Here is a 27,711-nt window from a genome sequence, read left to right as displayed (position 1 = left end):
CCAACTGTCATCCACACCCACAGACGGAGGAAAAACTGCCCTCACATTCCTCTCATCCATTTTTTTCTAAGCAAGGGATAGTTTTTGGATCATTCTCCCCCTTTCACTATTCTTAGACTCAGCCTTGAGGTCCCACTGCATACCATATTCTCAGAATTCTTGTTTTTCTTTACTGGGGCAACTGAAAGTACCAGCCCCCTCTTCCACATTCTTCCCAGCATGCGGAGGTGCTCAGATAATAAAAGAGCAAAACAAGTGCCTTCCCGTTTTCCATGGTTGGTTGTCTAGTCTTGCTTTACTCTGGCTCAGAGGTGTTTAAAACTCACATCTAAAATGTTAAAGGCAAAGAAATCAAGGATAAGCTCTGTTAGCTGGCTGCTGGAAGATCTGTTTCTCTACCAGTGACAGTGTCATAGGCATGGGGTGTGGCATTACTGGAATTAAAACAGTCTTACCGTAAAGCTGTGAGGGATTCCTGAAGTGAATTGTGAGGAGATTTGGTGCCTGTTAACTCTCCATTGCTGGTGGCATAATTGTCAGTGCGTCACTTCCTAGTAAAGAGAGTGAGAGTCTCAGATCTTAATGAGGGTTTCTGGGGGTGAGGCTCCCATTACAGTCTGATGGAAAGGTTTTGGGATTTTCAGTCTAGAAGGAGATGAAAGAAGATGATGGTTGAACTTGCACAGAAATTATAAAGTAACTTAGTCTCTGTAATAAAGGATGTATGGTATGGTAAAGTGACCAGGTGTTACAGACCCAAGAGAACCTAATATTTGAAAAATCTAGATTAATTTCAGATTTGTTAATCCATTTAACAAATATTTATTGACAGTAGCTGTGTGCCAGGCACCGTTCTAAACAAAACGGTGAACAGTGTACCCTTCTGTAGCGAATAGTGCATACCGATAGATGTGTATGGCACCGAGGCAGGTGGCTGTGTCTCTTAGAGCAGGGAAGGAGGTGCTGAGCAGCTGTGTGCTCTGGGTGCCATGGTGGATAGGGTGGTCAGGGAAGGCCTCTGCAAAGTGACATTTGGGCAGAGATTGCAGTAAGAGTGCTCCAGGTGAGAATCTGTGAGTTGAGTTTTCTGGGTAGCGGGAATAGCAGAAGCAGACGAGGTAGGAAAGCGCTTGACACGTTTGGGGAGTAGCAAGGAGACTGAGACTGGCCAGGAGCCGGAAAGTGAAAGAAACGAGAAAGACATCCAGGGATCAGATTGTGTAGCTCTTGGACAGTTTTATTCCAAGTGTAGAGGTCATTGGAGAGTTTTGAGCGTGGGACTGACACAATGTGAGTTAACTTAGGACAGATCTCCCTAACTTACTTGTACAGAATAGAATGAAGTAGGCAGGAATGGAAGAAGGCAGAAGATGGCAGGATTAGAGGACCCATTGTGGAGACGGTGGTAAGTGGTTGAATTTGGGGTTTTCTTGCCAGATGGGCTCCGAGATGGGAAAGGGCAAGTTAAGCAACTGAGGGAGTCGCGTGGGTGGGATGGGTTTGGAAGCAAAAGCAAGACTTCTGTAGGACATGTGAATACTGACTTGTCCATTCCTCATGCTACTAGAGAGCTTGGCTGTTAGATGTTTGCATCTGGATTTCAGGGGGGAGGTCGACTTAGAAGTAGAAGTAAGCCAGATTCCTTGATCTGAGAGCGTTTCAGCATAAGCAACTGGTGGTGTAATAACTTCCGAGGGTTCGGAATTGGGGTTATTTTTTGTGGGAATGAGGACCTTTATTATATTGAATATTGTGAACTCATAGAATGCTTTTTAGGTTAATATTTGGCATGTTTTAATCAATTGTATTTTTCTCATTTTTGGCCAGTGGGGGTCCATTTACATTTTCTCCTTAGCGATCCAATAGTATTTGATAGCTTCCTTGTTTTCTGGCACAACAGGACATTGTTTTGTGTGTTTCCTGCTGCAGACTTAGAATCGTCTGCTCTTCATGGAGTCTTTATTCTTTGTAATGGGCAGTTGTATTTAGAGATCACAGTGTAGGTAATAGTTGCTTCTTTTGCGTTCCCATTGCTTTAAGGTCTTAGCAGCTACTTGGGGGAAACGTTTTCAATTCATATGGGATTTCTGACTCAAAGTGAACAATTGACAGGATTAGATTCAAAGTATTTTTAATTCTTTGCTTTTTCTATCATCTCTTTACTCTTTCATTGAAAAATCTTGGTTACCAGCAACAAATTCATGTAATTATATATTTGCAATATATAGGTTATATTCAAAACAATAACACCAGTATTGCTGCTAACGGTTAGATATTGAATGAAGTTTCAGATTTCTTTTCAGCTCTTTTTGTGCTTCGACTGTATCCCACTAAAGACTTACAGTGAAAGACTGTGTTCTAAAGTTATTTGAAACAATTCATTTCTCTGTGTGGTTTTGCCACCAACTTGATATATGGTTAGCTTCATTCGTTTCAGTTTGTTTTCAATTTTTAGGGGTTGTTTTTTTTCTTTTAGATTTAATTTGATTCTTGAATATGTAAAACATATGTTGCCCGAGTCAAAGCTGTATTAACAGAAGCAAGGTATCCTCAAAAATGTGACTTCACTTGTCTCCTCTCTCCCCTTAGAGGTCACTCTTCTTTCATTTAGTTTGTGGCTGCTGCTTCCATATGGTGTTTCTCCCCCAAGTATAAGGAAATTGGTCATTTTTCTGGCCCAGTCATATCTATGAGAGATAATATATAGTGTGTGCATATGTGCATGTGTGTGGTGGGTCAGGGTTCTCCAGAGAAACACAACCAATAGGAGGTGTGTGTGTGTGTGTGTGTGTGTGTGTGTGTGTGTAGGGGTGGGGAGAGGGAGCAGAGAGGGAGACACTTTTTTTATAAGGAATTGGCTCATGTGATTCTGAAGTTGAGAAAGCAAGCTGCAGACCCAGAAAGGCCAGTGGTGTAGGTCACTCTGGAGCCAAAGGCCTGAGAACCAGGGGAGCCAATGGTGTGAGTTCCAGTTGGAGGGCAAGAGAAGATGGACGTCCCCCTTCAGTCAGGCAGGCAGAGAGCAAAAGTCTTCTCTTCTCATCTCATCTTTTCTTCTATTCAGGCTCTCAACAGATTGGATGAGGCCCACCCACTTTGGGGAGGGTTTGGCTCAGTTCATCCATTTAAATGCTAATCTCACCCAGAGACACCCTCATAGACACACCCAGAAATAATGTTTAATCTGGACATGTTTAATAATGTCTAACCCCAGATCCCAATCAGGTTGACATATTAAGTTAATTATCACAACATACGTGTAAGATTAGTCCCTAGGACATACATACACTTGCTTTTGTCACTTAGCCATATATCCTAGAGATCACTCTAAATATATAAAGAAATCACCTTCATTCCTTTTTATGGCTATTGAGGACAAGAATATACATTTTTAATCATTTCCCCAGTTTCTTCTAATACTCACTGAAGCTGTGGGCCATTGCTTTTTAAGGTGGCTTACATTACTTGGGTCATACGGACATTTTCCCAGGGTTCTCTTCGAAGAGAACTGGACACACTGTGAGGAACTGGATGAACTCTAATTACACTCAGGATATGCTTTTCCTTCCTTCTGTCTATCTCCCACTTTCCTGCATCAAACGCTTCCAAGCGTTTCCCTCCCTTGTCTTCTCCTACAAGGAAAAAGTCTTCAATGTTACAGATCTCAGTGTGATTCTTCTGGTCACTACTTCCTCAGACAGAAAGGATTGTTCACATGGCAAAGGCACTGTATAGTGGAAGGAACTAGATAGTGGTTGAAAAAAGCCACATTTACATCTTACTTAATTTCTTAAAAGCCCTGGAGCCTTAGCTTAGACGAGTGACCTAAACTTTCGGAGGTAGTTTTCTCACCTGATTAAATGGGTTTATTCCTTGCTCTGTGCACACTTCTCTGTCGTCTCCCAGTGATGTACCATCTGTGATGGTGTAGTCCGCCTTCCCTTCTCCCCGTTCTCCCAGGTACGTTCCAGCATTCCTCCTCCTCTGCATATCACCTGCCACTCCTCTGCCCCCACTGCTGGCGTCTTTTCCTGGGGGCACACATATTTTCCAATATCTTTACCAAATGAAGAATATCTTCTCATGATTCCACTTTCTCCTCCAGCTTCGGCCTTGCATCTGTTCTTTCTGAAAAGTACATCGAGAGCGTTCTGTTCTGGCCCTCTGCTCTTCACCCCTGCGCATTTGTGCTTGAGTGCCCTCCAGCGTGGATTTTCTTCCACTCTTCTGCTCTTGTTAAGATCCTGAGAAGGAAACACTTACTCTTCTCCTGTGTGTATCTCCTTTACTGCTCACACAGGACACTTCACTCTGACTCTGCTGGTCACCAAATGTGTGGGGTTTTTCCCCCACACCAAGCAATTCTGCGACACCAGCTGGGTGTCTTACAGTTTAACTCCATTCTGACAGTGGCTACCTGGAGATAGCGTCAGGTCCTATGGGTTGAGGGCTCAGCCCCACAAGACCGCCTTTCTGTGCCTTTGCTTCCGATGCCAGTTGTAAGATAAGGTTGTTCCCTGTGCTTCTGACTGATCACCTGTAAATCGCAGGTTCTCATGACCCCCTCCTTGAGTTTGGTTAGCTAGCTAGAGTGGCTCACAGAATTCAGGAAAACAGTTTCCTTACCCTTTTCCAGGTTTTTATGAAAGGATATGATAAAGGCTACAGGTGACCATCCAAATGGAAGAGCTGCGCAGGTATGGAGTTTCCATGCCGTCTCCTAGAACTGTCACACGTTCACCAACCTGGATGCTCCCTGGACACTTCTGGGATTTTTATGGAGGCTTCACCATGTAGTTGATCGGTCCATTTGCAGCCCCTCTGCCCTTCTTGGAGAATGGGGGATGGGCTGAAAATTCCAAGCTGCCAGTGATGGCTTGGTCTTCTTGGTGACCAGCTCCTATTCAGGGTCCCACCCAGAGTCACCTTACTAGAACAAAGCCACAGCTGTCATTCAGGCATTTCCAAGGGGTTTATTAGGAGCTGTGTGCCCATGAGCCAGGGGCAGGGATCTCTCTATAGTTTCTCTCTTACCTCCCAGAACTGATAGGAAAATCCAGTCCCAAGTCCTCAGGTTAACATAGTTTCTCCCTTGCACCTTTCTGGAAATACTCTTTCACTTTCAGGATAGTCATCACGGTTCTTTTATCTCCCTGATTGTTTATTCTCATTCCCCTTTTTAGTTCTTCCTCATCTCCCATCCTCAGAGCTCCGTCCTTGGACTTCTAGTTTCTTCTGACTACTTCTTTGCAGTCTCTCCTCTCACTTCACAGATCTAAATACGTCATAATTCCTACTTTTATGTCTCTGGCCCTCTCTTCTACTTGAACTCCAGGGTCCTATCTGCCCAGCTGCTTGCTTAAGATCTCCATTTGCACATTTAGCAGGCCTCTGGAAACCTCAAGTGTCCAAAACTGGGTTCCTGATTCTTTTTGCAAAAATATTCTTCCTTTCTTATTTGTTATCTCAGGATGTTCCATCGTAACTGTCATTCAGGTCCTAAACCCTGGAGACATCCCTGCTTCCTACTTTCCTCTCACACTTCACATTTAATCTTTAATCAGATCTGTTGGCCTTACCCTCAAAATATAGTAAAACTCCATCCGTCCAGTTTCTTAGCACAGTGGCAGGAGCAACAGCTTCTCCTCAGGTTTCATGATACCAGTATGGACAGTATGGAAATGGGAGATGGCAGAAAGTTGACCAGGAGAGACAAAGACTTAGTATCTGGGGCAAGTCCAGAACACGAGAAAAGGTGCAAAGGCAAACTCTAAGACAAGTTCAGTTACTTTGTCTTGTTTCCTAAAGGGGCAGAGGACAAATTATAAGGAAGTTTCCAACCCAGTCTCCTAACTGCCGTGGTCCTCTCTGGAGAACGGGCAGTTTGCGGCTCCCTGACCAGGGGAAGTGCTTAGTGGAAGACTCAGCAGGTGGATTTCTAACACTGAGCCCATGTAACCAGAAAATGTGGTGACTCCCTGGCTGCTAGTGAGGGTGTAGAGGGACAGCAGGGGACCGGAGGTCCCCACCGCTGTAGTTCTGCTTGTGTTTGTCTTCTCTTCAAGCTGATCTAAATGTAAATTTTCAAAACTAGCACTGTATTAAATGAGCACACGCCCAGAACAATACCGAAGTCTCATTAACTCACTCCACGGTGATTCTGCGCAGCTGGTGATCGGCGAGTGGCCCCCGGTTGACCAGTTCTGTAGATTCATTGCTAGTGAGTCAGTGATCTCCCAGTAAACATGACCCTGCATTTAACATGATTTAGGTTCTTTTTTTATTCCATTTATAGCACTGTGGCAGAAAGTTACAGTGCATCCAGAATGTGGCCATTTCTTGCCTCCTCTGCTGCTTCTATGCTAGTTTGAGGCGAGACCATCTCTCACCCAGATCTCTGTCATAGCTTCTTAATAAGTCTCCCTGGTTCTGTTCTTGCTTCCCTTCCGTCTGCTCAGCACAGCAGCCGGAGTGATCCTGTTCATACTTAAGTTGGATCACGTCACTCTTGACTCACAACCCATTTTGCCCCCCCATTTCACCCAGAGTGAAAGCCCAAGTCCTGACTGCGGCCAGCAAGGCCTTACAGAGGCCACGTTCCTTCCCTTCCCCCTGCTTTGTCTGCTCCTGTTCTTCCTCCTAAGGACTTTGTTCGGCTCCTTCACTGATCTTGCTGCACCTTGAACACACCGTGCTCAGTCTTACCTCAGGGCCTTTGTATTTCCTCTTTCCGTAAGAAGCTCCCTTCCTTCCTTTAGGTCTTTGCTCTGATGACACCCTCTTAGGTGGGCTTTCCCTGCGCCTGCTGTTTTAAGTCGTACCCCTTACATACCTTTTCCTTTTTACTCTGGTGTCCTTCACAGTGGTTATCTTGCAACATAAGGATTTTATTCATTGTTTTGCTGTGTCCCCCTCCGCCTCCTCACACACACTTCCTGTACGCTCCGTGAAGGCGGGGATATTTGTTTTGTCCACTGCCAAGTCTGCAGCTCCTGGGACAGTAAGGTCAGCATGTAGGAGCCCTCCATCCATATCTGTGGAATGACTTGGAATGGACGGGGCACGTGAAGTACCATCCGTGTGTGACATATCATCAGATAGATGACGAGGGGGTGAGAGTCTCAGGCTCTCCTTTTGGTTCCGTATTGAAATTCAGCATGTTAAAATCCTCTGTTGGCATTTTTCTCCCAGAGTCACTAACATTTTATGCAGTCTGCCTCTGTAAAAGGTGCTGGAACTTTCAGCAAATCTTTTTTCTTCTCATGTCTTCACTTTTATCTTCCCTAAATAGGCTGCTGCCACAATAGTCTGGGGTCATTCTAGTTTTTGTAAAATTACTCTGAGAGATTCTTTGTATCTAGAAAACCACTCATAGGATTAGGTTTTTGATCCTTTTCAGACTCCTACCCTTCCCTTCAGCACCCTGAGAAGGCCCGGATGTTCACTGAGCGCCATTCGCCATCGCCCCTCTGCCCCTTGTCCCTCTTGCCTGTGCAGCTCTGTCCTTGCCCTTATCATCTCTGCTTACGGTCTGGTGAATTCAGGCCTTCTGCAGTAGAGTTAAATAAATGCAGTCATGTCTTATCTCTGAATGCATTTTAGTTCACAGTCTTCTTCTGGTTATTAATTTAACAATTTTAGAATTCACTAATGGTGTTGCATTTCCATGGGTGAAAACCCCTTTTTAAAGTGTCCGAGGATTGGCTGAATGTGTAATTCATATTGAAACCTTTTTCTGTGCTTTTTACAATGTCCTGATCAGTGCTTTCTTCTATAGGGTTTTCTTTTTTCTTTCTTTTTTTTTTTTAAGTCAGGAAGTAAAACAGTCACCAACTTACTGAAGGAAAAAGCATTAAAATGCTGGTGTTGCTTTTCCACAATTAGCAGTAATTATACCCAGAAAAAGCAAAACAGTCTCAAAAGTCTCGTAGCTTAATTTGGTTTTGCAAAAATATAAAGTACTCCTAGCAGTTTCTAATTTTGATTATTCTTTACAATCTCTATTCTGTGTTGTAATTGCCTGCTTTTAAAAAAGCTTGGTATTGTGAGGAGACCTTTAGAAATAGGACTTGCTAATGAATACAGAGATAGTGTGGAATAGGATGGGGAAACGTGGTGGGCAGAAATTTTTTCTTTTTTGCTGTTTTTCAACATTTATATAGGTTCTCTCAGAGAATAAAATAAAATATAAACCTATGTAGGCCAGGCTTAAAAAGTTATAATAAATGTTTTTGGTTGTTTTAATGAGAATCTACATTTGTGGGTGGTCTGTGTTAACAGATGAATTTATTGTATTTTGTTCATGGTTATTTATGTAGTAAAACACAATTAAATACAAAAAAATTTCTTTTCAAGATTCTTACCAGTCTTAGGCAAGCAAGTTATGCTCATGTAGTAAAATTTTAATTAATCCTTATTGGGGATAAGGATGGAAATAGCAGTCTGTTTATTGTGAATTATGGGTAAAATCCAGAAACGCTACTTAATCGAGCCGTTGTAATCAGGAATCGCTTTTTATTTCAATTCTCATATTGTTTAAGTTATTAGGCTTTTTTTTGCAATCATGGCGGTTTATGCAACCTAGTCTTAATTTTAAAATTTTATTTGAAATCGCAGAGTGTCTTAGATAATCATTCAGAATACGAATTCTCATAGAGGCATTGGGGTGTGACTGAATCTGTACTGATCCCAGTATATCCTGAAAATGTTTTGCATAAAGATTTATCAGTGCTAGTGCTATCACTTTGTTTTTCAGAATTTACCTCACTTCAGAGCAGAGTGCTAAAACCAAAAAACCAAAACATGTTTAATGCCGAGTATATATTTTTTTCTCCAACTGCATCCTAGCCCCTGGACTGAACATGACGATGGAAGTTTTATTCAAGCAGCTACAGGAGTATTTGTGGAGTGGTGGGAGGTGGAAGCATGGGACCTGAGGCTAAGTCATGGTATTTTGTGTGGCCGTTTCTTCCTTATCGTGGATCAGAAAACAGATCTGGGAAGGAGAAAAAAGACACAGTTCACCGTCGTAGTTGTATCTTGGGATCTCAGTCCCATAACCAAGAACTCCCTTGTTCTTGGCAGAGTTTTCTTCTTAGTGACTCTTAGGTTGACTGGACAGCTTTGCAGTTGACTTCTGAACCTTGATCAGTCCTCCCCGCCACCCTGGTCACTGTTGAGTCTCACCTGCCGCCTCTCCTTTCCAGGATTTTGGAGCTGCCTTCCTCCTATACTGGGAAAGGTGAGAAAGTATATTGGATTTGGCACTGCCATCTGAGGACTCATTTCCATTTTGTACGTGTCCTTTAAAATGAGCATTGTAAATTCAGAGACCCTTTCCAATGCAGATGATACAAGGCAAGTTGTAATTGCTTCTAGGCCAAGAGTTTAGACTTAATTTGGAATTACGATTATGTCTCAGAAAAATCAGCAGTCCACTGTTTTGGAACTGTAATCTGCTCGGGAAGGTTGGTGGGGAGGCTGTAAATGTTGTAGAGCTGAGCGCGTTGTTCTTCTTAGACATGAGTGCTGGTTTGTGGTGGCATGGGAGGGAGGGCTAATGGATTATTTGGGATGGTGGCTACTCTTAATGCAGGCACTGGTTCTAGAAAACTGTGAATAAAACCATATGTTGCCATATCTAAACTATAGAACACATTATTAAATTTTTAATATTTAAAATATTTTAGATAATGCATGATGTCTCCTGTACTTTTATTTATTACTGTGTGCCTTGAGTTTTACGCACCTTATCCTCTAAGTTAATTTTGTTGCTGAACTCAAGTGCCTTCTCCACACCTTGTTATAAAGAGTAAAAGTCTTTGATGGTCTGAGATGCAGTTGATGGAATTGTTGTACAACTTTGAGTAAATCTGAAAAGTAAACTCTGAGTAAAAAACCCAATCCTTTTTTGTTTACATTGAATATGATAAGACGTGTTACCTCTGGAACTTGTCTGAATTCTCTTATGTTATCAGAAATTTCTGCAAATTGAATTTGGAATCAACACGTGGGTACTTTTTTTTTTTTTCTTTTTCATGGTCTTAAATACAGAAAATCATAATCTATTTTAAGCTTCTTATAAATGATGGAGCACTTGTTTACATGGGTAAAATGACTCTATCTAAGTAGTGTATTGAAGTTCATGTTAATGTTTGCTATTTAATGACACCTAATGATATTCAATGAAGGGTTATGCTAAACCGAAGAGAAAATGTGTTACCCAGGCAACTGCCTCAGGCAGAGTAGAGATGCAGGCATATGGCTCTATAGTACACATTATTTCAGCATCTTTAAGCATAAAGAACCACACATGTAATTGACTGTGAAAAATTACTGCTCAGTTACTGTATTGTATGGTCATAATAGAAGTAAATGAATACGTCATTGTTGTTGGAACAAGTCTGTTGGGAATCACTTGTAGACTCTACTATTTAAGAAGCAAAAATACAATAAGAAGAAAATAGCTGGTTTAATTAACATGTAAAATTGGGTTAATTTGAATTCAGCTGGCACAGCAGATATTAATGTTGGCTTTTTTGTGTGTATGATATTCTGGCTTAAGCCTGTGTGCTTTTATTTCTTCTTGCCCACAGCATGAATAATTTTATTTTTAAAAATATGATAAAGGCTATTTCAGTCATTTAATTTTTGCTTCGCCAAGTGCTTATGTTATGATCACATCTGAAAAGGTATTTGTGTGTATCCATAGTGTAAGACTTAAACTGAATGAAAGAAAAAGTTGAAATATTTCTAAGTAATTGATAATAGTCCCTGAAGAGGAATCAGTAAAGCTTGATTTCATAGGTTTTTAAAAAAATTTAGTTTACTGCTTATTTTTAATTTTGTTTTTAATAAAGTGACTAACTGGCAGTTGTCATTGGCAGATGCAAGAAAGTAGCATATTTGCTCTTGTCACTTTCTGTATGTCTGTGCTTAGGTGCTCATCTGTTTTCGAATATCCCTGTAATCATCATTACCTTGCTTCAAAGATTCAGAAAAACACGTTGAGAAAAGGCATTGTGTCCCAATTAAAAAATCATTCAACTCAATCAATTTTGGGTATTTTAAAATGCTATTTGAGCAAAGAACACCCATAGTTAATATGGGCCTGTGCTAAAAGTATGCATGAGAAAATTCTGTTCTTCACCTTGTCTCCTGGGCTTTAAGTACTCAAAATCTCTTGAGTGGAAGGTACTTTTTGTGCTCTTTAGTGCTAAACCAAGGGAAAATTAAACTGAAGTCAGGTAAGTAAAGGATTTGGTAGCATGTGCTCTACTGGAAGCATTTCAAGTACCTGGTTATCCAGTGGTAACCTAACAAGCAACCTGCTACTTTATGCAGAGTGATAGCAAGTATACAGCAGTCACTTGAAAAAGATGCTAGGTAACAAATTTGTGTGCCTGGTGGCATTTTAGGTCCTGATTATCTTACCTAAAGCTTACATATCTCCATTATCCTTCTTCATTTACCATTTTAATAGAATCGAAACCTTCTCATCCAGCCTTAAAAGGACAAAGGAAGATCTCGGAAATAGATTTTTTTTAGTTTACTTTGCTTACCTGAGTGAATTTTCCATTACGGCTTAGAACTACTCTCTACACACCCCTCGCCATTTTTTTTTTTTTTTAAACCAGTGGTCTTTCTCCCTTTCAATTTTTCTCTTCCATTAAAGGCCCCCTTTAAACTTTTTAGGGTTTTTGTTATTTTCTATTTACAATCCCTGTTAGTGTTTAAGAACAAAGAGGATATTTATCTAGAGTCTATTGGAGATAGAGAATATGATTTGTCTCTAGCTTTAAACACCCTGTGGGAATTCTTTTCCTCAATGCAGTGTTACTCTTGTGGAGATTGGCCACAATTAGAACTTTTTTATGATTCAAAGTTTAAAGGGTTGGGGAGGTGACAGGACCTGAAGACAGATTCTCCTGAGGTCATTGGGCAGTGGGCAGTACTGTTTAACAGGGGCAAGAAGGAATGGGGTGTAGAATGTGTAGAGGTGAAAGACCTTTTTGAGTGTATGGTTCAGCAGACTGTTAGCAGAAGAGAAGTAGAATGGGGGTGAGTATACCTGTTAAATGTGCAGATCCCTCTGATAAGGCAGGCATTGTTGGAGGTGTAAGAATGTCCTGTATGAATCCCAGTAGTTGGCACAGTTGGCCCTGGGCCACTTGAGTGCTATTTGGAGTGAACTGTAAGCGGTGGACAGACAGGTAGATCTGGAAATACGGGCTTATCACTTACTGAGTCAAGTTCACAACTATGAGAGCCTGTGTATTTATCTACTGTTGGCAATATGGAGGCAGTGATATATGTAGAGGTGGTATTTATAGGCAAAACTCTTGATAACAATACACTAAAATTGCTAATAAAATCTTTAATAGGTTTTTAAAGCCAGGCAGTAGCCTGCTTGTTTGAACAATATTCAATCTGCTAGATTTCACTGGAGCCAGTGAATTTAAATAGAACCCTGGCAAACGCTGCAGTCAGATTTGAACCCAAGTGTGTGTGTAGAACTGAGGAGCCAGCTGGCCTCAGAACAGATGTGCTCTCAGCAGTGCCAGTGCTGGAACCACAGTGGGCACGGGAGGACTCCCTGTGGCCGAACGTAAAGAAAACAGGATTGTGGACTGAAAGGCATTGGAGAGAGCCTCTTTCATAGATCAGGAAAGATCTGCTCCAACTTGCCCAGCAAAATCATTCAGCCACTCAGGCAAAGGAAGAACTGGAACTCAGGCTGCTTTCCACCTTACTCCTGATGATGTTAGCATATACAATTAGGTAATAATAATTCATTTTGTCTTTAAAGTGTGTTAAGAACAATTGGAATGAATTTGCCTGATTGGGTTATATGGCTTCGTTTGCTTTCTCACTGACCATCAACTGGCACCATTTACTTACGAGCTCCTCCACCATCTGCCCAACTAGTAGTTTTCATATCTTGCGTGACTGCAGGGCCTCAGAGTCTGTACCGCTAGCTGCCATAGCCCCTGGGGCCATAGGCCATTGGGTGTCCCTGATAGGCACCTGACTCCCCGGGTTTGAATAGCTGTGTGCTGTGACTTCTCAGACAAGCCCTGGATTTGAACACTTCTCAGATCTCTCTGCTAATACGCAAGCCCTTGGCCCAGCCTGCTGCAGCCTCTTTGGATTGGGCTCACTGCCTCCCCCTGCAGTCTGTGCTCTGCAGCATCCTGAGTGTTCTTCCCATGCAATCCCGGCATTCCTGGGTCTAAAGTCCTTGGTGGAGGCTGTCCCCCATGCGTCCTTGTGGTATAGTCCACATCACCTCATATAGCCCTGCACGCTCCTTCATCCCCGTCTCCCTCCTACTTCCCTCGTCCTCTAGTCTCCAGCCCTTTGGTGGCTCCCTGCCCCATGGGGCTTGCCAGGGTTGGCCTGTCTTAGGGCTGGTGCAGGCACTGAGGTCCTTTGCCCCCAAAATTCTTGCTCCACACCTTCCCAGTGCTTCCTCCTCCTCACCATTCAGATCTTCATGCTACCTCCCAAGATGTGTTTCCTGACCACATAGGCAGAGCAGCCCAGCTCCCATCCCCATTATTCTCAAGCTTGGCTGCACAGTAGAATCACTTGGGAAGTGGGAAGAAACAAAAGGCTGCCCAGGTCCCTCCAAAGATAATTAATAGGCTGTCTGGGGCTGGGAAGCAACTGCTTTAAGGCATTCCTCTATCTTATGCTCTATATGGAAGTTATCTGATTATGAATCATCTTATTTTTATGTGGGTATGTTTGTGCTCATTGCCTCTTTCCTCCACTAGAATGGAATTCCTGGAGGACACAATTCTGTCCATCTTACTCAGGTTCATAGTATCCTTAGTGCCTGGGGCATTGCCTGGTACACCAGAGATGCAGGGAACTTACTTACTTGGTGGCCTGAACCACATATATTTGCAAGGCATTTGGGAGGGAAATAAAAGAGCTGGAAAACCCCAGAAGCTGTTGAGAATGTTAAAATCATGGAGGCCAAAGCTCTTTTGATAAACTTGGGATCTCAGGAAAGCCCAGTTCTGTGTTTCTGGTCGTCTCCCCACCCCCCCTTCCCCCTGCCCCACCCCTGACATTCACAGATACTTGAACCTGGGTGGTCTGGTGGTTGGAACTGAGTTTTTGGAGTTCATTTTGACTTTTATCTCTGCCATTAATCCTGGACAATTGTTTGGCTTCTGTTGTAACACACGGAAGAGGGTTATAAGAAGAAGTTATTTTTGCGAAGCACTCTTGTGGTTAGGAGCCTTAAGTAAAAGTGGTAATTGGATTTTGATATGGTGCATTGTCTACAACCAAACTTCCTGAAGGCTGAGCAGATCAGATCCTTATGTGCAGTTGCTTAAACTTTCCTAGCCACAGAGTTGGCCTGGAGGTGGAAGCCAGGCAGAGGATGAAAGGGACCACATGGGGTATAAGCCACTGCTGAGCAGGAATAAGCAACAGCCGGCAGGAAGAGAAGCTGGAGGTTGTCCTCCTTGGATAGCCGGTTAATGTGACTTTCTGTCATTTGTTTCTTTTTTCAGTCCCCCCTCCCCTACCATCCCCATCCCTCATTCAGTCCTCCTGCCACTACCTAAGCTTAGATCCTTGATGTTTTGTTTAATGTAAACTTTAATTCTTTCTCTCATTACAAAAGTAATTTAGGACATGTATTATGGAAAAGACTAAAAAATATGGGCAAGCAAAAGGAGAAAACTTTGTTTCTAAGATTTTAACTACCTGGAGAGAACCATTGTCAACACGTTGGCATACATCCTTCGCACTTTTATGTATGTGTTGTTATTTTTGTCCATTTTTAACAAAATGGAATCTTTTTTGTATCCACTTATATAACTGACCTTTTACTTAATAATGTGAATCTGTTTGTAACGATGATAGTGGTTGGAGAGTATTCTGTATATGGATGTTCCTTTATTTAATTAGTCATGTGTTTTTGCATATTGAGGTGGTTTTCGCTTTTTGCACTATTGACTGTGCCACTTGAACGTCCTTACACATAAAAGTTTGTGCATGTTCATTCCTTATTTTCTAGGACACAGCCTGAAAGTGGGATTGTGGTGTCAAAGAGTGTGGGTGGGCACTTCTCAGACTCTTGCTGTGTTGTCAGATTGCCCTCTTTGGAGAGTGTAACACTCTAGACTCCCCTCGCCTTGTCCTAAGCCACCCTTCTTTCCTTCAGGCCTTCATGGCTCTTTCCTGGATTTAGCCAACACATCCCCCGACGCCTGGCTCTTCTCCTTCCAGCTCAGTTAATACTCCTCTGCCAGACTAAATGGTTTAAAGCACAATTCATCGTGTCATGAAGAATTTCAGACCTGGGGTACTGTCAGGATGTGAGCCCCTTTGCCCCTGCCCTTACTCCAGCATTCTCGCACCACTGGTGGCTTGTCACCTGCAGCCTTCCTGCCTTGGTTCCTGGCCCACGGTCTGCCACCCTGTCCCAGGCCATCAGTTCGGGGCTGGGGGAGGGGAGGGCGGCAGGGGTTGCACTTTTCACCTGTGTCTTCCCTGCACACAGAGTAGGCATTGAAGCCCCACTGCTTTTGGCGGCCTCTCCTTCCCCCACCTCCCATCTCTGCTCGGTCACATGTTCCTTCTGCAAGACTGATGGTACACGTCCACTTGGTTGCATCGTCCCTCTGACGTCATGTGATGGTACTGAAGTCCCCATCTCTTTTCCCTCAATATAATAATAATCTTTCCTTCCTCTCTACTTCTGTTACTCGCCACTTTTTCCCATAATATAGTTTTTGGTCTCATCTCTAAGCATCTCTTGGCTAAGAGCTATGCCTTGCAAATATGGGGGGAGGAGACCTAAGTGGGTGCCAGTATAAGGAAACGCTGGCATCGTTTGGTGTGTGTCCTTCTAGTATCCTATTGTGTATGTAAGAGTTATGTAATTGTACGCAGTCCTGAGCCCTGTGTGCACATACAGTCCACTTGGAATCCCTTTTCTGCTTGCCTCAGTATTTGATTATAGGATGTGGTGTTTAGGCCGCTTTATGTGGCTCTCGTGGGGTTGTAACATTGCTGCTGTTCCAGGTACCTTTAGAACGAGGAGAATAATGGCTCAAGTGGTTTGAAACACAAAAACGACTTCCTTAAAAAAATCTCTGGTGACATTGGAACCAAGAACAGTAGTTAGAAACCTACTTTTCACTCATCCGACTGGTTGAAGGCCTTTGAAAATGGACTGCTGGGTTTGCTTCTCTTCACTTACCCGTGTCCTGCTCTTAGTTGCTGTGGGTGGGCGCACGCGAACACTGTTACGCAGGTAGCGATCACGGAGTCCGACCAGAGTTGTGGGATTTATTTTAGAGGGCATCGGACATTGTCAGAGAAGTTTTGGGTGGAAACGGAACCAAGTGAGCTCACCAGCCAGGTCTGAACTTGATTAAGCTTGTATTTTTTGTTGTAATTTACTCTAATACCCATTAAATCTATAAAGCAAGACTGAAATACTGTTTATGTGAAAATATATATATACGTCTGTGTGTGTGTGTGTGTAGATAGCATGCTGTAAAGGAATATAGTACTGTGTAATTATTCTGTTAGCCCTCTAGTCAGATTACCTTGAAAATCCTAAATGATCTTGCTGAACAGTAAGACATTATGATTTCATGGTTCATCTGTCTACCTCCTACATAGATGTTTAATACTTGTATCTAACAGGATTACCAAATTACATACCTTTTTGGTATCTGTAACATGCCTAAAATACCAGAGTATTCATTGGCCAAATGGCCAGAAACCACATTGACATTGCCAGATGAGGATTTGTTCATGCATATAGATAGGTTTCTCATACCATTTTGAGAGATGTAACATACTCTTTTTATTGTATTTAAGTCTTTATTCCAATCATTAAAATTTTTAAAAATGCCTTTTTTCTGAATAATACACTGTGCAATTCACTTTTGATTAACCAAACCTCTGTGCGTGGATAATTGAGCAAATAGGATTATTTTGTGCCCTGACAAATTGCCAGCAAGCAGTTTGGTGAGCAGTGTGGCTGTATGGTTGTTGGTACCTGCTCAGAGGAGTCCTGGGAGTAGGAGCAGTGGCGAGAAGAAGGAGAATCAGAGACGTCTTCCCTCTCTGCTGCTTCAGTAGTGTGGAGAGCGGAGTGTGAGCCTTGACTGAGCAGCCTCGGGCAGTCTCATTCACAGCTTTAAGGCAGCTTTGTTTCAAAACTCCCAGATCTGTTTCCTGTCTTAGCCTTTGTATGAGTTTGCTAGAGCTACTATAACAAAGTTCCCCCAACCTGGAAGACTTTAAAAATGAGTAAATTTATTGTCTCACAGTTATGGAGGGTGGGATCAAGGGTGTCAGCGTGGTTGCTTTCTTCTGAGGGCTGGGAGGGAAGATCTGTTCCATGCCTGTCCCCAAGCTTCTGGTGGTTTGCTGGAAATCTCTGGCATTCCTTTGTTTATAGAAGCATCTGATCTCTGCCTTTATCTTCACAGATATTCTTCTTGTGTGCATGTCTACGTCCAAACATGCACTTTTTAGGACTCTAGTCATATTCGATTAGGTGCGCACTCTATTTGGGTCGGAGCTCCTCTTCACTAATTACATTGCAACAACCCTGTTCCCAGGCAGTGGTCATATTCTGAAGTACGGGGGTTTACGACTTCAGCATGGAATTTTTGGGGAAGGATGCAGTTCACCTCCTGTCAGCCCCTCTCCCGAGTTCCGCACTGGTGCTTTTGGTTTCCTGCTGAACACCATATTCAGTGTCCCACCAGTACCTCAAACGGCATAGTCAGAATTGGTCTTACTGTCTCACAAGGCCGTTCTCTCTTCTTTTTTTCTCTCACTCTATCTTTGTTGGTCATATCTTCCTGCTTAGTTAGCCAGGTTGGATGTTTTGGTTGTAGTGAGGCCCTTTTCCTGGCCCTCAGTCTCTGACATCCATCTCTACCGAGTTCTGTCATTCCTGCCTCAACTGTTATTTCTCTAGCCTTTCCTCTCTTTTCAGTCCTGGTGTGATAGCTCTGGCTTAGACCCTTGTTGTCTCTTGCTCTCACACTATCTATCTCCCATCTCATCTTGCCTTTTTTAAATTCATATTCCACCCCAATTCTTTTTCTTTCTTTCTTTCTTTTTTTTTTTTAAGATTTTATTTATTTATTTGACAGAGAGAGAGAGAGAGCACGCGCGCGCACAAGCAGGCAGAGTGGCAGGCAGAGGCAGAGAGAGAAGAAGGCTCCCCACCAAGCAAGGAGCCCGGTTCAGTACTCGATCCCAGGACTGTAGGGTCATGACCCAAGCCGAAGGCAGCAGCTTAACCGACTGAGCCACCCAGGTGTCCTACCCAATTCCTTTTCTAAGACAAAGAGCTGAACCTGATATTTATTAGTGCCCCCCACCCCAACTTTCAGTGACCTCACTGCTTGCAAAGAAGACAGGATTTAGTAACTTGAGCCTTTAAGGTGTTCCACAGGTGGCATTATTATAGCTCAAGTCATTGTTCACCCTTCACAGCCTGTTAGATAGGGGGTTGGCAACTCCTGCATCCTTCCCTAAGCAGAGCACACCCCATATGTTGTCACCTCTGTGTTTTCCTCTGTTCTTTCCTCAGTGTGGAACGTCTTTTCTATGCCCTTCACTCTTCTCGCCATCTTCCCATCCCAGCTGGAATTTGGTCTCAGTCAGATGGAAACTAGGACACCTGGTTTTTCGGCCAGAATGCCAGAATCAGTTGCTTCCCCTTCATATAAGTCATTGACTTCTAGTTTTCTCAAAAGTAAAATGAGGGGGTGCCTGGGTGGCTCAGTCATCTAAGTGTCTGCCTTCCGCTCAGGTCATGATCCTGGGGTCCTGGGGCAGGGTGTCTATTTCTCCCTCTCCCTCTGCTGTTCCCCCTGCTTGTGCATGCACGCTCTCTCTCTGTCAGATAAATAAAACCTTAAAAAAAAAAAAAAGTAATATGAGGAGGTTGAAGTAGATGATCTTTAAGATCTTCTCAATTTCAATTTTTTTTAAAAGATTTTATTTATTTATTTGAGAGAGAGAATGAGAGAGAGAGAGAGAGCATGAGAAGAGGGAGGGTCAGAGAGAAGCAGACTCCCTGCCAAGCAGGGATCCCGATGTGAGACTGGATCCCAGAACTCCAGGATCGTGACCTGAGCCGAAGGCAGTCACTTAACCAACTGAAAGCCACCCAGGTGCCCCTAAAATTTATTCTTTAAATGCCACATCTCCATGAAGCATTCCCTAGGTTTGTAGGCAGAATAAATCACTCCTGTTGTGTCCCTGTAACACTTTGTCTTCTGTAACTTACAACCCTCAACTCGTGCATTCTGGTGGGCATATATGCACGTGACTACCTTGTGCTCCCCCAACAGGCTATAAGCTCGTCAAGGACCCCTGAGAATGTTTGACTCCGCTTTGCTTCTTTTCCCATCCCTGTCTACCCCGGTCTCGCTTGCACATAGACTCTCAGTGAGACACACTGAGTGGTAGAGAAGATGCTCTTGGGCAGGCATATTTATGTAACACATGTTGTTCCTGGTCCTGAATATTCCCTTGCATTTGGAAGGATGTGTTTTGGATGGTGAATGACAGAAATCGTCTATTGAACACACGATGGGATTTTCCTTCCTTGTGACATTATGATCAAGAGACTTTCTGGAAAACACTTAACTTTGTAACACTTAACTTTGTATAAAAATGTGTTCTCTCTATGAGATGCTTAGAAGTAATTAAGTGTTTTGAGAAACATAGGAAAACACTCCTGTTTTCTTCCTCCCTCTCTATCCTCCAGAGACTTGGACTATTTCAGTGTATTATTGAAATATTTGGACATTTAAAATACAGAATAGTGGCACAGAACATTTCTGGGAAAGCTTTTGTGGATGTGTTTCCTCCTTGGAAGTCAAAGCATCTGTGGCCTGCTGTATTGTTCCTAATGGCCAGATTTGATCATGTCATGACTCTGCTCAGAAGCTGTCAATCACTCCTTGCTTCCTAGAGAAGAAAAAGGAGGCCCTTTTTTTGTTTTCATGCCCATCTCTGGTCTTCTACTTCTAATCGCATTTCACAGTGTTTTTCTTTTATGTGCTCTGCTGCCCAGACAAAATCAGTTCCTCACTGTTTTCCCTTGTCCACGCCCTAGCTTTCTCGCACCTGCCTTTCTGCTAGGGTCCCCTGCCCAGAGTTCCCACCCTTCTGTGCCCATTACTACATACCTGAACCTCACGCGTTTTTCAAGACCCAGCTCGCATTCCATTTCTGCTGCAAAGCTTTCTTTGATTTCCTCCCAGAATTCTGTTTTCATCGTGTTGGTCCCTATCTTAACTTTGTGTACTATCTCTAGTTCTAGACTAGTGTCATCTGCCTAATCGGACTGAAACGTCCTTGGCATCCCATTTCATGTCTGTTTGTATTCTACTGCCCCTATCAGTGCTGTACGGCCAGCTGAATCCACATGTGGTCGGTGGATATAAGCAATGGATGGGTCTCTGTGAGCCATTTTTACATGGTGTATAAAGGTGTAAATGAATGACAAAGCTGCTCTATTTTGCTGCTACACAATCACATCCTAATCTAAAATATCTCCTCTTTAATTCTAGAATCCAGCAATATGCCTGAAACAAAAATGCCATTTTGGCTAAAACAGTTACATTTGAAATTATAATTCAAACCTGTCATGTTCTTTCTTAAGGTCTTCTACATTGCTGTTTCAGTCCACTGTATGTGAAAGGAAATGCTGAGTGTTAATCAATGGTTTTAGGTTTGAATGTAGTTTTTTGACAGTGATGTTTAATTTTTGTCCTTAGTGTCTATTTGTGTATGCTTTTATTTGCCACAAGCTACTGATGTTATGCTCTGTGCTTGTTTTATGTTGCAGATTAATATCCTTTCAAGAGTTCGTAGCATTTGAATCTGTCCTTTGTGCCCCGGATGCTTTGTTCATGGTGGCCTTTCAGCTGTTTGACAAAGCTGGCAAAGGAGAAGTGACTTTTGGTAAGGGCATGTGCACCTAAGTGAGTACAGACTTGTGTCAGCCATTTGTTTGTTTGTTTGTGTGTTTTGTTTGTTTTCATCCCCAGGAATGAAGTGTAGGGAGAAACTTTGCAGAAGTTAAGCATATCTCTTTTAACAAAGATTGCTCTGTGTTTTGAGCTCCAGATATCTTTCTGTTTGGAAAAAAAAAAAAAAAAAAAAAAAAAAAACAGATCTCTGGCTTAGTTTTGAAACTCTGGTTTAGTTTTAAAGTGAGGGAGGTTGTGCGTGACTTTTTCAGAGCCATAGACCATGGGAGCTAGGCAGGACTTCCTTTCATTCCCTTCAGAGTCAGTGGTGCGTCCCACGGATAGGAGGAAGACGTCATCCACTGCCCAAGAACAGAAGGTACCTGCGCCCCCAGCACTTACGGTCCTTACCTGGTTCCCACGGAGTAGCTTGAGTGCCAGGGTTCTGCCCAGGATAGGAGCTCAGGGCAGCGCCAGAAGAACCTCGGTCTTCCAAGCCCTATGTGCCCCCTTGCCTGGGTCGTTGTGCCTGCCATGCTCCCGCCGCCTTTATTGTGAAAAGCCAGAACCCGTCTCACAGGGAGTAGCTGCAAAGCTGCAGAAAACCCAGAAGTCCTTTAAGTATTAGGAGAAAGGAAGCAGCGGGCCAGGAATAGGTTCTTTATTAAAAATAAACTGCTTCCTGACGTATGAAAAAAAGTGTACAAATAAACTTTTTTATACTGATTGGCTGGAAAGTACCACAGTTTCCTTGGTCTGTGTGGTATCCAGTGGGTGCTCTTTGTGCACATGAACCTGCTGTAGATAGCACTGCCCATGAAAAACAGTGGAGACGTTTTGGACTTATGCATTGTTGATTCAGGGGAGGTGGCTAAGGTGCCCATTTCCAATGTCTTTATTCATAGTCTCCAATTCATTTAGACTTCTTGGGCTTTTCTTACTTGACGGATGGTGAGAAATGTACAGATGGGAGGAAAATACAGACAGTATCAGCGTACCATCTATTCTGGAATAGTTTGGAAATTGGAGACACTTAGCTCCTTCTAGCTCTTGGCTCTGTTGTGCTTGAGCAAGTTAATCATCCTCTCAGGTCTTCATTTTCCTTCTCAGAAATGAAGACAATAGCTAGCTGCCTAATATACAGGTAAGGCAGTATAATAGACTAGAAGCCTTCCCCCTTCTGCAGCCATTCATCCACATTGATTGGACATGGCAGTTTTTTAAGGCTTGATCAACTGAGGCAAAACATGGACATGTGCCTGGTTTTGTTTTGTATAGTCTAGAAGCTCAGATGCTTTCCGTGAATACTCCTTGAGGATTATTTCATATTTAAACATCCCAGGAATAACTTCAGTTTTTTCCTTTCCCATCAACCCAGTTTGTCTTAGTGTCACTGTAACCACAGCTTTTCAGTGGAACACCAATAAAAACGTGTCCCTGTTGAAACTGTGGAGTAACAGACGAGCGGCTGGCCCATGGTGGCCTTCATTGACGCAGTGGAAGCCAGTTTGATGAATACATTAGGACAGCGTTTCCTGGGGTTTTACAGAGGACCGGGGGCCGCACATCTGAGTGAGTTGGGCAGTGTCATGCACTCAAGCTCTCCTCCTCCCTGGAGCACGTGTGGAGGCGGGGGTGCGGGGGCACCGGGGTGGAGACAGGGGCCCTGAGAAATGGCCTGCATGTGTTCTCCTTACGTCTCAGTGTGAAGCAGTGATGGGTATGGGTGGCACCAGCCGTAGACTGGCCTGGTGGAGAAGGAATCAGGAGACTGTCCCCCTGTGGGGAGGGAGGGGCTGTTGGTGTGAGCAGAAGGAAGGAGCAGGTGAAGAGGCAGGGGTGTGGGGGGGGTCGTCTGTGAGGTACAGCTGGCGCAGTAGCAGGAGCGTTCTCTGCTTCTTACTAGTGCTCTGTTGATGGGCAGATCATTTCAGCCTTCTGAGCCTTATTTTCCTCATCTGCAGAATCAGGGTAGTAACAATCTGAGTTACAGAGCCATGTGAGGATTACAGGGTACACTGCATATAGAGGTGCTGTCTGGAGAACAAAGAACAGAAGCCTCTATAAAAATATTACTAAAAGAAAAAACTTGAGAGAGCAAAGGAGGATTTGTTTCTTTCTTTCTTTTTCTTCTCCTCCTCCTCCTCCTCTTTTTCTTTTTTCTTTTTTCTTTTTCTTTTGTTTTTGTTTTTCATGTGTGTTTTGGGAAGCCCTGCACTTCCAACTTGCTGTTTAACCACGGGCTGGGTAGCTAGTCATTTGCTTACCGTCTGTTCTGTGTTAACACCATCCCATCTCTGAAGGCATAGGACATTGAAATGAGAAATCACGGTTTCTAAGGAGCTAAAATTCTAATGACAACATCAGTTGCGTATAACTTGTAGAAGAAATGCACACCTCCTCTCCCAGTGTCCTGCCCTCCACAGGCAGTTCATTCCAGAACCTGCCTGTCTGTCGACAAAACAGAAACAGCGTATGTCCTGTATGCATTTATGTTGCGCTGATGGGGTCCTCACCTGGGGGTGGGAGAGTCACACAATGTAGCCTGGGCTTTTCTGAGCTATTCATCCCTATTTGGGATTAAGCTGAAACCGATATACACTACAAACAAGAACCCAAATGACCCATCAAATTATAAATTAATAGCTGACTTTTAACGTTTTTCATAAGGTAGGGTCCTCCAAGAGAAGTGGGTGCTGTGTTTAGGAGGCTTTTACCCAGTAAACAAAATCACAGGGAGATATGGCAGCCTAAGGAGTGTTTCAACAGCAGGTATCTTTAGAAGAAGCTAGTAACAAGTATGTTTTACAGGAAACTTATAATGGGGTTGGAGAAACTTTTTTAAAAAATGGAGTTTGGGAGAAAAGGGGACTGACTTGGTCTCATAAGCCTGCAGAATTCAGAGCATCCCGATCTGTGACCTGGCGGCCTGTCTCTGTGAGGAGTTGGAGATGTACATAGTGACACTCCTACCTCTGCTTACGTCCTTAGCTTCTTGTAAACCCTTCACCCAAGAATGACCCTTTCATGTTTCAGAAGGTTGCCTGGGTGTGCCTCTTTGGGAGGGGTAAGCATGAAGAGATAAGAGAAAAAGTTCTCCTTTCTTACCTCCCAGATTGTCTCCATTGGCTGTGGTCATGAGGAGAGCATTGTTTCATGGGACACAGATTGATCTGGGGTCTTCCCGTGGGCTGCAGGTGAGGGAGGAGAGTGGCCTCGCTTCCCCGTACCTCCTAGCCTTGCATCCTGTCCAGAGGAGAGGTTTTACCTTCTTGATCTGTACTTGTCATGGATTTCCACATGAGGGCTTGTTTGGAGCAGGGCTGGACGAAGCTCCTTAAGCAGCAGTGTTTGCTACAAGCCGCCGTACTGCTGCTCCCGCTAGTGCTGATTCTGGTACACACTGAACAAAACTCAGGTGGCGTGAGGGGCGGATATTCCAGTGTTACCTTTCAGTGAAGGCTTGCCCTGTTTCCTCTGAGGCCTTATTTATGTTTGTCATGTTTTCATGTCTAGATACTCCTGTGTTTGCTGCATTGAAAAGATCTTGATTAGGCCAGTTTTATTCCTTTGATATTGAGTTTGCTATGTTCACTTGTTTCCTCTGAGGAAAATTGTATCTTTAGTATGTTGTTCTGACCATGTTTTCTTGTTTTGATACTTGATATTTATAAGTGCGTTTTGAGATGTCAACAGATGTGTACCAGGGTGTCCGCCTAAGAAGAAAATTCTAGTTAACAATTTGCAAAAACATTTTGTTCTGTTTTTATTTGTGTTTTTAGCCTATTTTACATGTGATAGTGAATTTTTGCTTTTAATTTTTTAAAGTATGCTTCTCACATAAACATAGTATACATACAGAAGAATGCACGTATCCTAAGTTCTCACAGAAACATAGCATGCCTACAGAAGAATGCACACATCCTAAGTGTACGTCTTGATGAACTTTTGCACAGTGTCTGTACTTGTTTTATCACCATCCAGATCAGAAGGAGAAGAGTGCTGGTGCTCCACGGGCCCCTTTCCAGTTACCGTCCCCCAGGCCCAGTGCTAACCGCTACTAACAGCTAACATCTGCCACCATCGACTGGGTTTGCTTGTTTTTAAACTTGATAAAAATGAAGAGATACAGAACATTCCATCTCGCTCTGACTTTTGGTCAAATTTCATTTGTGAGAGTCAGCCATGTCTTTGTTGTATTTGTTTTTCCCCCTTGTTCTTTTTCTTTGTTGTATACTATTCCTTTGCATGACCTTATCCTAATTTGTTTATTCATCTTACCACTGGTAGACATTTGCACATGTCCAGCTTCAGTAGCTGCAAATAATGTGCTTTGGATGCTGTTTCATCTGTCTTTTGGGTTGTGGGTGTGGGGCCATTTCTAGGAGTAGAGCTGTTGGGTCTTAGAAAAGGTGTGTGTTTAGCTTCAGTAGATACTGCCAAACAGTTTTCCAGAGTGCTTGTACCAGTGCATTCACACTTTCAGTGTGTGAGAGTTCTCGTTATCCTATGCCTTTGCTAACACTTGGTATTACCAGTCACTTTTATTTCAGTGATAGCTCATCATGTGGCTTTAATTTGCATTTCCCTGACTGCTAATGGCTTGTGCAACCTTAAAAAAAAGTATTTGCTGGCCATTTGCATATTCTTTAGTGGTGTGCGGGTTTTTCTGCATACAAGCTGTTTATGGGTTGTGTATCTCAGATATCTTCATTCCGTGACTTAACATTTCCACTCACATAATAGGGCCCTAAGGAACACAAGTTCTGAAACTTGGGTAGTACAAATTATTGACATTTTCTTTTACAGATAGTGCTTTCTGTGTTCTATTTGAGAAATCTTTGCTTATATTGAGGTCCCAAAGAGAAATCTCCTATGTTATCTTCTAGAAGTTTTTTGTTTGCCTTTCAAATTTAGATTTTTAGTCTTTCTAGAATGTGCTTGTGTTTTTTGTTTGTTTACTTTTGCATGTTGTGGGGGTCAAGATTCTTCCCCAAACCTCATGGATACCTAGTTTCCCAGCACAGTTTATTGAAATGATTGCTCTTTTATTGCCCTGTGGTGATACAGTGATCATAATCACCTGTGGGTCGTTTTCTGCACTCTGTCCTATAATTGTCTATCCATACCATCGCTATACTCTTAATTACTAAAGCTTTGTAATAAGTCTTGATTTCATGTGAATCTTCCCACTTTATTTTCTAAGATTATTTTGGCTGTTCCTGGCCTTTGGAATTACCAAAACAGTTTTAGAAAAAGTTGTCTTTACAAAAATCCTGCTGAGATTTTGAATGCTATTGCATTGGATATTTTAGTGTGTTTTTACGTATATCTGTATGTGTGTAAATTTTTGACTGCCTAAAGGGTTTTTTGGAGTAGTTAAATAAAAGCTTATTTATTCTTTTTTAAAAAAGATTTTATGTATCTATTTGAGGAAGAGAGAAATTCAGCAGGGGAAGGGGCAGGGAAGAGGTACTAGCAGACTGCCCACTGAGCGGGGATCATCATGAGCTCATAGTCATGACCTCCTGACCTCATGGTCAGTCATAACTTGAGCTGATGTCAGATGCTTAATCGACTGAGCCATCCAGGCACCCCTAAATGAAAGCTTGTTTAGTAATAAGTGTTAGTCTGCCTGTTCCACCGCTATTTAGAAAGCATAAGTTGATGGAAACTACAAATTTTGAAAGAGAGAAGAGACGATACATATCTATGTGATTGTCATCTGAAGATGCTAGTGTAGGTCTGCCATTTTGTAGCTAGGTCTCTTGCCAGTAGGAGTCAGTGCTAAACCTCTCGGAAGGAAGATAGCAGGAACAAGAGCCGTATTTTATATGTAAGCTGAAGAGTAAGCATGATTTTTAAAAAATTCATGAATCTTTGAATAGATTTATATTATGTTGACACAGTGAATATAATAAATGGAAAGAAACTTCAGAATTCTGTGACCTTGAACATCATTGATACTTAACTATCACATTAACATAGTGGGCAAGAAGGATATACAGAAGAGTAACTCATGATGGAAAGCAAGCAAGAAAGGAAAAAGAGGAAATATTTGTTGATGGTCTAGTTATTTAACCAGAGGAAAGAAAGAATGAATAAAGTGATGTTATAATTACATATTTCTACACCATTATGTGAGGAGTTGTTTATAAGAACTTCAGTTTATGATATTTAAGGCCTAAGACCTTATCTCTTTAAAATTATGTTTTTTGAGATCAACATGATTTTCCTTTTTTTTTTTTTTTTTCTTTTTTAAAGCATTACTTCTCTACTAGATCAGGAGCAGCACATTTTTTCTATGAAGGACCAGATAGTAAATATTTTGAACTTCATTGGGCCTTAGGGTCTCTGATAACTAGACACCTTTGTTGTTCCCATGGACAGTATGTAAACGAATGGGTTTGGTGGTCTTCCAGTAAATGTTTACGTACAGAAAGAGTTGGTGGGTCAGTGGAACATAGTTTTCCAACTTGTTCACCAGACTAGTAACAGGAACATGTACAAGTTGATAATTTTAATGCTAGGCATGAAAGGATTAATAGAATGGGTAAGTTCTGGTAATATTGGGGTGATTACAGTGAGCTATGAAACAAAGAGGGTACTCCTCTGTGCACAGTATGGTTTGGTTGGCTTTATTGAGAAAGTGACTTTTGAGCACAGACTTGAAAGAGGTAGGGGAATTGATCCTGTGGACAGGTGGAAGAAGGAGAGAGATTGT

General features: G+C 42.6%; 1 protein-coding gene across 2 annotated transcripts in view; it reads left to right on the top strand.

The window, feature by feature from the left end:
• Positions 1-27,711, top strand: part of SLC25A13 (solute carrier family 25 member 13) — a 182,065-nt gene that overhangs the window by 47,673 nt on the left and 106,681 nt on the right. For both annotated transcript variants that reach the window (XM_044246082.1, XM_044246081.1), the window contains exon 4: positions 20,864-20,979. In XM_044246082.1, the coding sequence (XP_044102017.1) occupies positions 20,864-20,979 (116 nt within the window). The remainder of the gene's footprint in view (positions 1-20,863; positions 20,980-27,711) is intronic.

This window comes from Neovison vison, chromosome 4, assembly GCF_020171115.1.
Source record: "Neovison vison isolate M4711 chromosome 4, ASM_NN_V1, whole genome shotgun sequence".
In the NCBI taxonomy this organism is placed as follows: Eukaryota; Metazoa; Chordata; class Mammalia; order Carnivora; family Mustelidae; genus Neogale; species Neogale vison.
Note: the sequence above shows the minus strand (reverse complement) of the source record. Positions and strands in the feature narration are given on the sequence as shown.